The sequence below is a fragment of the Rhynchophorus ferrugineus genome, unplaced genomic scaffold (assembly GCF_030347505.1).
Source record: "Rhynchophorus ferrugineus isolate W39M unplaced genomic scaffold, kcgeb_rfMv2 rfM3, whole genome shotgun sequence".
In the NCBI taxonomy this organism is placed as follows: Eukaryota; Metazoa; Arthropoda; class Insecta; order Coleoptera; family Curculionidae; genus Rhynchophorus; species Rhynchophorus ferrugineus.
In genome coordinates this window covers 74,983,833-74,998,936 of record NW_027472582.1, presented here as the reverse complement: position 1 = coordinate 74,998,936, position 15,104 = coordinate 74,983,833, and the positions used below count along the sequence as shown (strand labels likewise).

General features: G+C 28.2%; 3 protein-coding genes across 5 annotated transcripts; 2 read left to right on the top strand and 1 right to left on the bottom strand.

Annotated features, from left to right (window-relative positions):
- Nucleotides 1-13: 13 nt before the first annotated feature.
- LOC143193004 (mitochondrial import inner membrane translocase subunit Tim22) lies at nt 14-1,010 on the top strand. The gene is made up of 4 exons (XM_076398920.1): nt 14-432; nt 492-676; nt 731-803; nt 858-1,010. The coding sequence occupies exons 1-4, from the start codon at nt 222-224 to the stop codon at nt 941-943; spliced, it is 555 nt and encodes a 184-aa protein (XP_076255035.1). The 5' UTR covers nt 14-221; the 3' UTR covers nt 944-1,010.
- Nucleotides 1,011-1,436: 426 nt separating this feature from the next.
- Indy (tricarboxylate transporter protein I'm not dead yet) lies at nt 1,437-13,696 on the top strand. 3 transcript variants are annotated; one of them, XM_076398914.1, is made up of 11 exons: nt 1,437-1,778; nt 5,565-5,745; nt 9,164-9,350; nt 9,404-9,605; nt 9,732-9,919; nt 9,984-10,129; nt 11,365-11,530; nt 11,585-11,765; nt 12,599-12,736; nt 12,791-13,033; nt 13,093-13,696. In XM_076398914.1, the coding sequence occupies exons 3-11, from the start codon at nt 9,193-9,195 to the stop codon at nt 13,339-13,341; spliced, it is 1,671 nt and encodes a 556-aa protein (XP_076255029.1). In that variant the 5' UTR covers nt 1,437-1,778; nt 5,565-5,745; nt 9,164-9,192; the 3' UTR covers nt 13,342-13,696. The 3 variants fall into 3 exon arrangements, with proteins under 3 accessions (XP_076255029.1, XP_076255028.1, XP_076255030.1); XM_076398913.1 differs by lacking the exons at nt 1,437-1,778; nt 5,565-5,745 and adding an exon at nt 8,396-8,638; XM_076398915.1 differs by lacking the exons at nt 1,437-1,778; nt 5,565-5,745 and adding an exon at nt 8,564-8,692.
- On the bottom strand, nt 13,685-14,792 carry Manf (Mesencephalic astrocyte-derived neurotrophic factor). Its single transcript, XM_076398921.1, has 4 exons — nt 14,653-14,792; nt 14,411-14,542; nt 14,231-14,355; nt 13,685-14,176 (listed from the first exon to the last, which is right to left on the bottom strand). The coding sequence occupies exons 2-4, from the start codon at nt 14,487-14,489 to the stop codon at nt 13,874-13,876; spliced, it is 507 nt and encodes a 168-aa protein (XP_076255036.1). The 5' UTR covers nt 14,490-14,542; nt 14,653-14,792; the 3' UTR covers nt 13,685-13,873.
- Nucleotides 14,793-15,104: the final 312 nt, after the last annotated feature.

Here is a 15,104-nt window from a genome sequence, read left to right as displayed (position 1 = left end):
AGTTTTCTTCCTTGATAACCACAAAATGTAGAGTATTATACATATTCTCTATATTTTATGTTTGGTAATTCAGCATTTCAAAATATATAGCTACTGGTAAATATTGGCAAAATATATTAAGTATAATAATCCATGAGTATACATATTGCATCCAAAAGTATTTAAAGTATATCAAAATAAATATTAGAAAAATAGGTGCTTTAAAGCTTTTAAACCTAAAAATGTCCAGTGAAACCTCAACAAAAAGACAGTTTACTTCAGAAGAATGGAGTTATTTAACAAAATATTTTGTGGGAAACAACTACAGGTATAGAGAAAATATAATTATTCCTAGAAATTTAGGACCAGTGCAAATTAAAACTAACGAAGAAAAAATGGTTGAGGCATTTTTTGAAAGTTGTCCTTTTAAAGTCATTATGAGTTGTGTAGCAGGTAAAATTAATAGTAACTTGAAATATTATCATATTATCGTTTATAATGATTTTTCAAAGGATATGGCCTTGGAGCAGTTATTGGATTATTTTCATCTAGCATAGGCCCTAGCTCAGTGACATCTGTAGAAACACAGACGGCGCGTCAAGTATTTCATGAAATGAAAACAACAACTCTTAGCTATGCAAAGAATTTTGCCCTAATTGGTGCAGTCTTTTCAGGTGTTGAATGTACTATAGAAACTGTAATCTTTCAATGAAGCTATATATTTGTAATGTATTGTACTAAACCATTTTAGATGAGAGGAAAATCAGATTGGAAAAATGGAACATATGCTGGTGCTGTAACAGGAGGTATGATTGGATTGAGAGGTATTATTTATTTAAAATATAAATTTACGCTATCATTAATTGAATATATTTCAGCCGGAGTTAAAGCTGGGGTATTTGGAGCTATCGGTTTTGCAGCATTTTCTACAGCTATAGATTATTACATGCATTCACGATTTTAGAAAGTATGTGTATTTATATATTTATATATATATGTTTTAATATAGTTTAATGATGTAATATTAGAAATGTGTTCAATTTCTTTAATATGATAACTCTAAGTAACTAAGGATTGATGCATATACAGAAATACTTAAGCATGCATTTTTGTTCCAAGTGATCCTTAAACATTTTTTTATCCACAGAATTTAAACTCTTACATGTTCTGAATCAGATTGATATACATACTTGATAAAATTATTGTATAGCACTTTCAAAGATGGCATATAACTATAATAAATCACATTATAAATGTTATATCTAATATATTTTAGACTAAAAAAAACTAGTTTTGGTTTTGTTGAACGTTAAAAATTAATTAAAATTTAGTAATTAAACAGAACTAAACATATATAATATTTATGACTATCACATTATCTTTTACACAAAACATATCAAAACTTGAATATTATATCTAATATAAAATATTTCTCTTACAATCGTTAAATATTTCAGTGAAAGATAACCAGTAATCTTTAAAGTTATAAACCAATCAAACGTATTTCGCTTCTGTTTCGTAAATTTCCCTACTGCAAGCGTCAGTCTCGATCAGGTTTATTGTTCGGCAGCTCTCTGCTGTGACATGGTACCAGCCAATTTATTCCTGTAACTTTTGCTCGACTGGTCTACGGTTACAATCTCTCGCGGTACCAATACAAGTCGCAGAAAAGAATCACTACACTGATCAATATTTGTAAAGATAGCCATTAAATAAATCGATAATTTATGCGCATTTTTAATTAGTGATTAGTGACATAAGTGGATTAGTAATTTATGATATATCTGCAATATTTCTTGGTAAGTTATTTTAGTCATATAAGAAAATATATTTTGACATATGTTAGATATTTTCCGACTTAAATTACTTAATATATTTTATAGTTTAATTTACCATATATATACATATATATAAACCATATTTTATTTTATGTGATTTGTTATACATCGTAATTTTTGTCTAAAATATAAATATTTAACGATATGACTTTATGAATATAAAGTATTACGTTTTTATATAGTATTACATATAAATTAACTTAAATATATAAGTTTTCTTAAGATATTCTAGTTATTTAGCTTGATTGGAAGTTAACAGAAATGTTACTATAAACCGAAATGACTTGTATAAAAATGTATATTATAAATGCAGAGTTGTTAAAATATTTCTCAAATTAAAAAACGGACAATATAATACCTTATACTAAAATATGAAAAAAAGGACAAGAGAAGTTAATACAAATAGTTGTCATATGCCGTAAAGATTTTTAAAACTATTCTGTACATAACAAACATGTCAAGTTAGTAAAAATAGTTTTCGAAAATATATATAGTTGTTGAGTAAAAGTTGTAAGTTTTAGGAAACCACCAAAATAACTTTAATTTTTAAACTTACATCAAACTTTATGGTCTATTTATGTTTTTTTTCTCCAATAAATCATTAATGCATATTGGTATTTAATTTTGATTATATGTGTATTATGCATATTTAAAGAAATTTAATTAATGTCAATTATTACTCAATGTTAAAAGGTATCCAAAGATATTTTTTTAAAGATCTGTTGTTTTATTTAAACTTAATTTTGAGCTACTTTCACTTAAATTAATGAACTTCCAATATCGTATCACACAAATTAAATTGACGCTCACATACATATAAAGGGAGTATTAAAACTTGATGAAACCGACTTTTTAAAAATTTCCTGTTGAAATTAATGTAAAACGGCGGTTCAATCGCTTAAAAAATCAATACGAGAATGAGAAACCGCTTTGAAACGGAAGAAAATACCTGAAGTAGAGCTTATGATTAAAGATGTCGACCTTGAAATGTTTTGGTTCGCTATCCATTGCTAATGTACCTATAGTATTCACGTTTTGTTGTGTTTCATTCTTACAATGCATGAATTAAATAAAACATTTAAAGAAGAATTTACAAGAGAATTTATAAATTTTTATAAATAATATTTTATTAACTTTTGTTAAGGCGAGAATATTCTAAATTTAAAACAGTTGTTTATTTTTAACAAGTACTTTCATTCAAATTTAGATTAATAAAGATTTTACAAATTGTTGATGTTTCAAACAAATGTATTATTAGATTACGCTAGTTTGAAGGTGATTAAGGCAAATATAGAATATGATTAGATAGTCCAAATACATTGGTAGTTTGGAATAAATCAGAAGCTGCTATCACTAATTTGTATAAAATCATGTATCTGCTTTCTCCAAACATTCAACAATTAATAATAGTCAGGGATATTTTAAAACACTGATGTAAGTATTATATAATTAATTTTACGTTTTTATACTAATATCGCATATTGCTTTTTGATGTATGGCATATGAGTAATATTAGACATATTATTATGAATAAAGGATTTAGTAAGCTGAATGAGGATCTTTTATGTTCTGTAATATTTTTTATATAATCGTCAAACACGTGTTATTGCTAACAATATTCTTGATACAATTGTCATATGGCCACTTTATTGAAATTTAGTTTATGCAATTGATTTAAAGAATGCATAATAATAGATGAATATTCTTTTTTAAATAAATAAACAAATCTAAAAATAGTTTTGGCTACTAGTTTTCTGGCTAAATATATTATAGTGGTATTTTTAGTTGACCTATAATATCTAAATTATAAATATAAAGGAATAACATCTTGTTAAATGAACTAAAAACAAGATCTATAGCAATAACATTCAAATAAATAGTAAAGTTGTTAATACAAAGCAAATTAGAATAGACAATTAATTGACATAGTTTTTCGTTAGAATATAATTTTATGGTCAAAACACTTTAATAGAGTTTTGCAAGGTTAGGTACATCGAGTATATTACTCTGTTGTTATGTAATTTACTTTACAGTGCCTTTAATCTACAGGAAAATTTTACTATAATCATATTTTTTAAAAATATTTTCTATTTAAGGTTGATTATATATTTTTAGATGTCTTTAACGGTTGTTATTATGAGCTATTAAATAATATATCTAGATCTTATTAAAATGATAGTATATTATTGGCATAGATTTAAATGTAATAATGTAGTAATGTAATAATATTTTTAATTCCATTATTTAGCTAATTCATTCTATTTATATGATTTTCAAATTATATATTCTTATATTCCTAAATAGACATTATATTTTCATGTATTTATAATCAACTATTTTTAACAAATTTAATATAATAAATGACGACGAAAGCATAGGTATATAGGGTTTTCAGAATTCTAACGGGTTTACATGATTTTAAAAACATATTACAACCAAAAGCATAATCATGCTTTATCAGTTTTATAGATTGCATGAATTAATATTTAATTATTAAATTTTTTTGAATAATTGAAAGTATAAAAAGAATAATGAACAGCTAACATATATTGGTACGACAAGAAATATAGAAACAGAAATAGTTACAATATGATGTAGTCATTACTATACTTTATAGAAAATACTAAATGATAAAGAACATTAATGTCATTTGAGCGTCACGAAATTACAAATATTTAAAATGTTTAAGGTCATGAATACGGTTATATTTTATAATCATTATAAATCAACTGATAAAAGTGATTAATATATTACTGTTATAATGTAGAATTTATTAGTCAATAAATGTCCAAAAGTGGTGGATATAATCTTATTGTCTATATTGTAACAACATTAAAGCAAACTTGAGAATGATGAGCGAATATGTTATAGTTCGAAATTATTTGTTCTAAAACATAGGTGAAGGTTGGAAATTTGCACATAAAAATATTCAAATGACGTTTGATGAGATCTCTATTTACGTCAAACGAATTAACATGAACATGCTTGTAGGTTTATAGACTAGAATATTTGCGTCTGTAGAAATCCAATATGTTAAATTATAACAAGTTTACTTCAAAATGTTAAAGAAATGTTGTATGTATTTACGTAATTTAGTTATATAACTATAATTTAAATACTTATGCTCTAAGAGTAGTCGAGAAACGAAATAAAAAACCGTCATTTTGCAAACAACTATTTGACAATTAAGGTTAACAAGTAACAAACAAAACCTAATATAATATTTGGTGGGTAACTTAAAGAGGAAGGAAATATTTAACAAATTATGCTATTAAAGAACTGTCAGTCACTTTCATTATGTTTTAATTATCGTAAGAAAACGGCGTGTGTTCAAAGATCACGTTGAAGTCAAACAAAATAGTTGTTTTTGTGTTCTGTTCAATAATTATTTTAACACCACAGTTATGTGACAGTTTACCTAGCTACAGTTTAGGTATTTTAGTCATTATATAATTTAAACATCTATATTGTACTCTTTTGCCTGATATAATATTTACATAAAATGATATATTACTATTTAATAATGTTTAAATATATTATAATTATTAAATATATATTGTAAATATAATTATAATTAGTATTACTGTTACTTTTAATAAATTTATATATTTGTAAAAAATGTATACTGAGATACGACTTAATTAATTTATAATATATGAATAGAATAGAAGATAGGAATTTAATTTTAAAAATATTATGCCTTTGTAAAATGTATAAGTTATGACACTAATTTTCGTTTAATTTCAGTTTACAAATTATTCTAAAGTGACAATCTCAATTGATAACTACAATGGAAACCCAAATATAGGAAGAACATAATAATACTGAATGAAATAGTTATCGGAAATAGTATTGTTAGATCTCTATGTTCATTAATTTAAATGAAATTACATTAAAGCATAGCAGCAAGCTCAAAGATTATCTCAAGGTATGTAATTTAGTTTAAGTACGTATTTTGGAATAAAACATTGCTTCATTTGTTATATTAACGCTATACAAAAAAGTAAACAAAATGATAAATGGTTGTATTCATCCAATTTTTGTTCAATTCTCTGGACATGTATAGGGCTTATATATTACATTTAAGTTGTTTTGAATTTGTCGAAATACTAATCTACTTATAAAAAGTTCAGCGGCATGTTAACCTATTGATTGAGCCATATTGTGTGTTCTAAAATCATTAGAATAACCTTCAATAATGTAACCTTTTATAAAGTTTTCAGTGGGAAAGCCAGGAATATTTTCAATTTATTGTTGAATGCATAACATCAACATGTGTAACTACTAATTTACCATTAAGGTCTTATCTCAGTTAGCGAAGTAATATGTACGCCACAAAAAATATTAGAGATATTGTTTTATATCTTACAGCACGTGTTCTTCTTATCGTCAATTAAGGAATAATGATACCGATATCTTTGATTATAATACATTCAAAATAAATCTTATTTTAAATGATTTCGAAAAAAAATAGGTTTGTTGAATAATAAATGTATAGCTTATACTTCAAGATAAACTAATAGGGTCATTTTTTTAAAATGAAGACCAATTAATGTTAAAAATTAAGACAATTAATCAATATTATGAATATACTAGGTTGTTCAGTAAGTATGCGGAGTACCATCTATTTAGTAATAGAATATGTGTTATATAGAGTAGAACGATAAGATTAAATTGAATGTAATTTAAAAATGTTAAAGACGCAAGCACTAGTCCGCATTCTCTATCATCAAGTTAATATAGAGCCCAATAAAACAGCCAATACATGTAATCAAAATTTATGACGTCAGTACGTCGCAATGTTGCCGTATCAACTTAGAATTTTGGCTTACGTTTGGCAGTTTTTAACCACAAATTATTATCGCTAATGTTTTGAAGAATCTTGCAGATATTTGGCAACATGGTCCACTAGCACCCTAATAGAATTAATATCCTAATCCCTAATCGAATTTCACAAGCTGATCTGTTACATGTTCCGATACATCACACAGCATTCTATCTCATGTTAATTAGAACATGTTTTATTAAACGAGCTGGATTGATTATAGAAGGATTGGAGTGTGACTTTAAAAGGTTTAAAATAATTTTCTGCATCGTTTCGTCATTATGGATGATACTATCAATCTGAACTAAAACAAGAGGTCTAGTAGTGAATTCGACGTTTGGGCTCTAAACTAAGGTCGTGTTGAAAAATTACCCAACAAAAATATTAGCGTCAATTTTTGGTATGCAAGATTGTTCGATTTCTTGGATTACCTCTGAACAGGTAAAAGATTAATTCAGAGTATTATTGTGAGAAAATTGATCAAGTTTACATAAAAAAATCACATTCCACCAAGATAACACACTTACGTAGCTCAAAAAATCATTCATCCACTTATTCCTCTTACTTAAGAGGGACTTAAGGGGAAAATATTTTATTATCAAATAAAGAGTTACTAACTATCTTAGAGAGGTGTTTTGCAATTTCATTTGGGAGTGCTACTAAAGCGATGGGATGTCTAAATTGTGAATGCTCTGTCACCTGTCAACTTAATAAGCAATATATTATACATTGGAAACAAAAATTTCCAAAAATCATTTAAATCAATGAATTAGTTCTAGCCTGTTGGTTAATTTATATAAAAAAATAGTGACTGAATCACATCTTATATAACAATATTAGCAATAAAAGTGTTATACCTTTATATATAATGCTTGTAAATAATACTTTCTGTTTGTTTTACATATTGTATACATTTTTCTACATATATGTATATATGTATACAGTATTCATTAACATATTTCTGGTACCTAAATACAGATTATGCGTGCGTTTTAATAAATCCTTATTAATGATTTTCAACAACTGTTAACAAACAATATTCTTCACAATTTTGAAAATTAAAAACAATCTTTTACATGACAAAATAGAGAATGAATATATCTTAGCAATTTACCATACAAACAAAACATTTGTTATTGATGCGGTTTTGCTTTAGATGACATCATCACAAAAAACACATTTTTCACAAAATCTTTCTTCCTTTGTCGGAAGATTAATAATAGTTTGTTAAGATAATTGAATTTCGGCAACATCTAGGTTCTACTAGAGGTTTATGGTTTGAAAAACATTTTATTTTTTGACCTAGCAACTTAAGGACGTCAGAGAATGTCTTTTTTAAGCAATTGTACTTATTTGTCAAAATAAAAACACTTATTTTTCAATTTTGTTTATCGAAATTATTTTTATGTACAATTATTTTGTCCTTACGGCATTTTATAATCGCTACGACTAGATTATTTATAAAAATCATAAAAATGTATTATTTATTATACGATAGTCAAAGAAAACTTGTATTTAGATTTTTTGCACTTATCCGTATTTATTAGGGTTAAAATAATCATTTTTCATAATAACATCTATCAAACATAACATTGTTAAATTGTTAAGTGGATCACTCCCCAAATAGTCGATGTCCTAAGGTCACCAAAATAATTAAAAATTGATAAACATGAATGTATTAAACTGTGGACTTTTTTAAACTACGCCATTGCATGCAATCATTCAAGCTGTACAAATATTTTGTACACATTTCTTATATTTTTATTATTTCATATGAATCGGTAACGACCTTATTTTTGGGTTTGAGCAAGAGACATAACGTGTCCATTCAAATGCGATTCACGAATATCGGAATCAATAAACAAAGGCCAATTAAATGTTATCACCAAACGAGTCGACCTATTTAAACCCCAAGAACACCAAAATCTTATTCAGTTTTTGTGATGATATTTTATATAATTTCGCGAATATCTCGTGCGTCGCAATTCTCGTGAAGGTGGGTTTTCCGAACTGTGATTTACTTTTAAAAATATTCATTTATTTTTTAACAGTGAGTAGGTTTAGTGGTGACGTTTTACTTTTTATAATCAATTGGCAATGCATAATTCGTGTCTATTTCTGAAGCTGCTCTTTTTCTTGAATAATATTTAGTAGCGAGCCAGGTTTATTGAGATTATTGTTGATATAGATGCATTCTGCTGCTTTTATGGAAAACGTGAACGAAACTTTTAAAAATACCATAAATCTAATAGGCGGATAGTAGAATGAGTACCAAACATTAATGAATATTAAATGCTTGAAATCTCATCTACATTTTGATGAAATGCCGTAAATTAATATAATACCAATAATGTTTTTATTTGCTTTCAAATGTAATGCTCATAATAAAATATCTGGCTTAATGCATGCCTGTATGATTTATAATTTATTATACAGCCATTTATTCATTGAACTTATTCAGGCTTGATTTATCTCGTTATAAATAGAATGAATGTGAATATTACAGTAGATTTTGTTTTAGTGAAAACTTATTCAGATATAACAGAGATCATGGCACAAGGAACGAATTTATTTCTTAATGCCCTCAAAATTTACTGGAAAACATTATTTGTTGTGTTATGGCCTTTAATATTACTTCCGGTTTTTATTTTCGATAACGTTGCTGCTTTACGATGTCTGTATGTAGTATTATTAATGGCTGGATACTGGTAAGTTTTGCAATTATATATTTTTCGATATATGAGTGATATCCTTTATATAGGGTATTGGAAGCCTTACCACTGCCAGTCACATCTTTAATTCCGATGGTATTGTTTCCATTAATGGGAGTTTTAGATTCAGACAAAGTGTCATTATGCTACTTGAAGGAAACTAATATGATGTTTGTTGGTGGATTGATCATCGCCATAGCTGTACAGCATTGTAATTTGCACAGAAGGGTTGCCTTGCATGTGATAAAAATGGTATGTCTAATATACAGAGGAGCTCATTGTCCAAGTTAGACATTTGAAAAAATTAACTTTTGCAGTGAATTTATACTAAAATAATGTGCATTTGAGATAAAGTTGGCATATGTTGTTTTCCGGTAGGTCGGTTGCAGTCCGAAAAAACTGAATTTAGGTTTAGTGACTGTCACCATGTTTGTATCCATGTGGATATCTAACACAGCTGCTACCGCCATGATGATACCCATTGTTCAAGCTACACTCACCGAATTGGAAGAACAAGGCATCGGTGAGATGTATGAAAATCCGTTCGCGGAGGAACCGGAGAAAAGGTTGAGGCGTTATCGGTGATCGACAGTCAAAAAGTGTCTTGCAATGCCTTGTTTCTTGTTATAGTCCAATGAACCCGCCTGAAACGGTGGACGAACACCACAGAAAACCCACTAAACAGACGATGTGCTACTTTATATCGACAGCTTATGCAGCATGCATTGGTGGCAATGGTTGCATTATCGGTAGTGGTACTAACTTAACGTTTAAAGGTAGGTTTTGCTCAACAAGAATGGAACAATTCGAATATTTTTCACTGTGCTGTTTCATTAAATTTAATGCAATAGAATCAACTAATTTTATTTGCTAGAAACCAATTCAGTATATACATGTATGATAACGTTTAAAATATAATTTGAGGTATTTACAGTACATAGCTTTTTCATCATCATTGATCCAGAAGTCTTTCCAATTTTTCTTATTTTCTCTTTCATTTGACAGACCTCTCCAAACCATTGTAATCTGCATCTCGGAATTTGTTGCTTAAACCGATTGTCGTATATTAAATTAATGGTTTCATTTCTGATCCTAATTTGGAAACATGGTTAAGTTACTCATTTGAATTAAGTATCGCATTTGAATGATCTTCAGCTTACATATGTTGCGACTGTAACAATATTCAAGTCTCGGAGCCTTATATAAAGATTGGCAAGATAAACGTTAAAATGAGGCGGATTTTAGTTCTGCTTTTTATACTTAAGATGCCTGAAGAAGTTTAATCATTTTAAGGGAATATGTTCAGTAATCAAAATTGCCCAAAGTGAGGGCTAGTGTATAAAGTAGAAAGCAGAACGGACATTAATCAAAAACGACAAGTATCTGGTACAGTGTACAGCGTCCGTTTTCAAAGCACAACAATTAAGGGAGTAAACGAGTGACGCTGCGTTTAATGTTGTTAGTTGTTATATCTAGAATAGCATACGAACCGTTACCTTTCAAACACGCGGCTTCCTCAAATAAGTACTACTCGAGATATCCATCGCTTTAAAGCTTTATATTGGATTTATAATAATTCCAATTGGAGTCCAATTGGATTTGGGTCCATTAACAAAAAAAGGAATAAACGCTACCGAACTTGGAGGATGCTTAATTGAATAAATTGTTATTGGCTCAAGAATTATGCCAAAGTTAAGAGTTATAGTTCCATAAAGTAATCTTTTATTACAACAACGATCGATCACATGTTGCAACAGTCGTCAAATAAACTTTGGAATAAGATTAAATGATATAATAAAATTAATACCCCACTTCTCGTATTCGCCAGGCATTGTTTTCTCCGACTATCAGTCAGTTCCAGTGGATGACTTATGATCTAATCCAGCACCACTTCACACTCGGAAAATACAATATAATGCATTGTACAAATTTCTTTGAATAAAGCTTCAAAGCTTGGAATACCTCAAAACTAATTTGTATACCTTATACACTTTATATTTTACTTATCCAGGTATTTACGAAGGCAGATTTGAGGAAAGTCCAGGGGTAGAGTTCGCTAAATGGATGTTTCTGAATGTACCTCTGATGTTAATTATGATGTACTTAAGTGTTGCTTGGCTTCAGTTTTGGTATATGGGTTTATTGCGCCCGCATTCCAAAGATGCTAAGAGAATCAAGTAAGACATCATTCAAGAGGACGGGAATGAGATATTTATTTTTTAATTTGTTAGAGTTGGGGAACAAGGAGAAATTGTCGCCCGTAAAGTTATCTGTAGGAAATTAGATGAAATGGGCCCAATGTCATTCCACGAAAAAGCAGTTGGTGTTCTATTTATTCTCTCAGTACTCCTTTGGTTCTTTAGGAAACCTCAGTTCATTACAGGATGGGCAGAAATGATTACTCAACATAAAGTAAGTACTATTACAGTTCATACTGTAATAAAAAACGTAGCCAACTTACAATATGTAGCAATTGACAATTTACAGGGCCCGTTACACAAGTCATTAAAATTTCACCTATTTCGAAAATTTAAATGTTATTTATATAGTTTTATTTTAAGGACTTACCTTAAATATGTGTAAGTTCTCACTAGAATTGCACGCAATAAATTGAAAATATGTTGTTGTATTCAAGCCTCATATACTTGTGGTTGTATAATTAAGATTAATTTATTTTTTAACATGCCATTAAATATATTTATTGATGATAACTATTTAAACAAAAGTATTGCCGTCGAAATGATTGTAATTATCCATTGGCTTATCACACATAAGCTTTTGTATGTATAAATATGTATATTACACATATTTTTTTACATAAATTTAATAATAAAAACAAAATTATATTATTATATATCATCAGTGAAACTATTTGTTACTAGGTTTAAAAATAAGTCTTTTACGTTCAACAAAAGAAGGCGCCACTAGTTAAGTAATGTAAAATTAACTAACGGAAAATATTAATTTGTAAGTTCTGACATTTGTCAACAACATAATCTTCAAATACAAGGTAGTATTCGAATGTCGAAGTGTGTGAAGTCGCGAAATTGAAATAATTCATTATTTCCTCGCGTTTGTCTTCAGCATTGAATGCAAGCTATTGATAAAGAAGTAAAAATGCTACCGAGTGATTCTGCAATGAGAATTTCACATTCACATCTTACTTAATCTGTAGAAATCTACAAGGAGGTGTTTAAACCAACGTGTTAATTAACGAAATATCTACACAAATATATTTGTTGTAGGTAAAAGATGCCACCGCTGCTATAATAGTAGTTATGTTACTTTTTATAATCCCAGCCAAACCAGATTTTATTTATATGTTTAGTAAAGATGAATCGAAAAGGCCAAAAGTTGCTTCACCAGCTTTAATTACATGGTCGGTAAGTAATCTTATACAACTGGACATTACAAAATTATGACATTAGTGTTCATAGGTTATTAATCAAAAACTGCCATGGGGTTTAATTTTTCTCCTTGGAGGAGGTTTCTCTTTGGCAGAAGCATCAAAAGCCAGCGGTATGAGCCAGCTTATTGCCGATCATCTCCACGGGGTTGCGATGTTACCTCGATTTTGGGTCATGGCGATATCGTGTATGTTTGCTACTTTTCTCACTCAATTTTCAAGTAACGTGGCAGTAGCAAATGTCGTTTTACCGGTTTTAGCAGAAATGTCATTGGTACAACTTAGATATGTATGGTTAGTTTCTTGATTTCCTAATTTTAATTTAATTTTTAGGTAGCAAAAATTCACCCTATGTATCTCATGTTGCCGGCAACATTAGGATGTTCCTTTTCGTATTGTTTGCCTGTGTCTACGCCACCCATGGCAATAGCAGCAGCGCCCTGTAACATGCCTTCAAAAGAAATAACAAAAGCAGGCCTTGGAGTAGTAGTGGTATCCCTAGGAACACTATTTGCATTGTATCCATGGTTAGGAGGTTTAATATGGGATTTTGACACATTTCCGGATTGGGCGACAAAATGATCATTTTTTAACATTAGACTGATTTTTCAATTGGATAATATATAATATAAGGCTTAGAATAATTAAGTATTGATAAAAAATAGACGAAAAGAAAATGTTTATAATGAAAACAGAAGTGATGAATGGGAATTACTATACTTATTAGTTTTATTTTGTACTAAATATATTAATAATGCTACAGAAAGTGAGAAAACCTTTATACTTAATTGTGTTCTACAAATATCAATTCATACATATCAGAATAGATAATTTAACTGTTATAGATAGATTAAGTAACAGTAGGCTTATAAATTGGATTGAATGAAAATTATGCTTTGAATTCAGGTTTTAAAAAAATACAAAGTCATGGAAATAATCGTTTTTTTTTATTACAAATATAAATAGATCTTATAAACTATAGAATAATTTACTCGGGTAAAAGAAACTATTTTGTAAGTGTACTTAACACAAACTTAATGTTTACATTACCAGTATTTTATACATGATCATTCCTTTTTTAGTCCTTTTCTTACAAAAACTCATCACTAAACAATTAAAGTTCAGTATGTTTTGGTTTCAATTCTTCTATCCTCTTCAGGTATTCACTTTTTTCAATGCATCCTTCACATTCTTCACCCCAGTCATTTAAGATTTTCTTCAAGTCCCTCACTTTTAATTTTTTTAAATCAACCGTTTTTAAATCAATTTGAACATCATAGCGCAGTTCACAAATTTGAGCATCCTTTTTTTTTAACTTTTCACAAATTTTATCTGATGGTAAGGACCATGACATTGGTTTTGACATTTCTCCTAATATGCCCGTTGCAGATTCTTCAAGACCTCCCAGATAATAACACTAGTAAAAATAGTCAAATGAATAACTGAATGTGATGTATGATTAAGTACTTACAAATCTATTTTCTTTATTTCTCAAGTCTTTACAATATGATTTAAATTCTCTTTCAATTTTTTTATAGTCTTTCAGAACATTATCTGATAATGTATTTCTAAATTTATCTAATACTTTCATACACACTAAAAAGCAATACTGCATTAGTGAATTATTTTAGTAAATTGATAAAAACCATACCTTCACATTCTCCTTGCTTCAAACCATGAACGGATATAACAGAAAGTAATAAAACAAAAAATATTCCTTGTAATTCCATTTTAAAGGTATTTTTAATAGATACGATATTTTACTGATAGAAAATATCTAAAACTAAACAAATTTGGTTAGATTTATATTTTTTAAATTTTATTAATACTTTATAATGATTATTTTAATACAATAAGATAATAATGAATTTAATTAAAAATATTTCTACTTACAATAATTTACACTATCAAACCTGCAAAAACTCAACGCTTCAAAAATCGCTGTCAATTCTCAATACTACTAAATTGCCGATATTGTATACCGACTGACTGTCAGTGTTGGCGATTTTTCATTGGTCCACGTTGAAGTAATACTAAACGTTTACGTATACTTATTTTAGAATCCCCACATCGTGTAGTTGGTTATCTAAACTCGAAAATGAGTTTTATATGTTGTCAATAATTTTACATAATATCAAATAATAATATATAAATAATACAACAATAACAATGAAATTATAAAATAAAATTATCTTATTCGGTGTAGAATTAGTCAATTTTTTTTTGAATGTGTCATCAACACCTTGTGTAGTGTTAGTTGCCGATTGTCACTTTAAGGTAAGATTTTTTTTAAAACAGTTTTTGGAAAATAAATCTATTCATCATCTTTGTAATCAATTGTTGTG

Excerpts from the sequence above, each read along its gene's own strand:
- LOC143193004 (XM_076398920.1), top strand. The coding sequence starts at position 222 with ATGTCCAGTGAAACCTCAACAAAAAGACAGTTTACTTCAGAAGAATGG. Across the intron at positions 677-730 it reads TTGAATGTACTATAGAAACT|ATGAGAGGAAAATCAGATTG; the intron begins GTAATCTTTCAA and ends AAACCATTTTAG. Across the intron at positions 804-857 it reads AGGTATGATTGGATTGAGAG|CCGGAGTTAAAGCTGGGGTA; the intron begins GTATTATTTATT and ends AATATATTTCAG.
- Indy (XM_076398915.1), top strand. Across the intron at positions 9,606-9,731 it reads CCTTGCATGTGATAAAAATG|GTCGGTTGCAGTCCGAAAAA; the intron begins GTATGTCTAATA and ends GTTTTCCGGTAG. Across the intron at positions 10,130-11,364 it reads TACTAACTTAACGTTTAAAG|GTATTTACGAAGGCAGATTT; the intron begins GTAGGTTTTGCT and ends TTACTTATCCAG.
- Manf (XM_076398921.1), bottom strand. The coding sequence starts at position 14,489 with ATGGAATTACAAGGAATATTTTTTGTTTTATTACTTTCTGTTATATCC. Across the intron at positions 14,356-14,410 it reads GAAGCAAGGAGAATGTGAAG|TGTGTATGAAAGTATTAGAT; the intron begins GTATGGTTTTTA and ends ATTGCTTTTTAG. Across the intron at positions 14,177-14,230 it reads GAAATAAAGAAAATAGATTT|TGTTATTATCTGGGAGGTCT; the intron begins GTAAGTACTTAA and ends TATTTTTACTAG.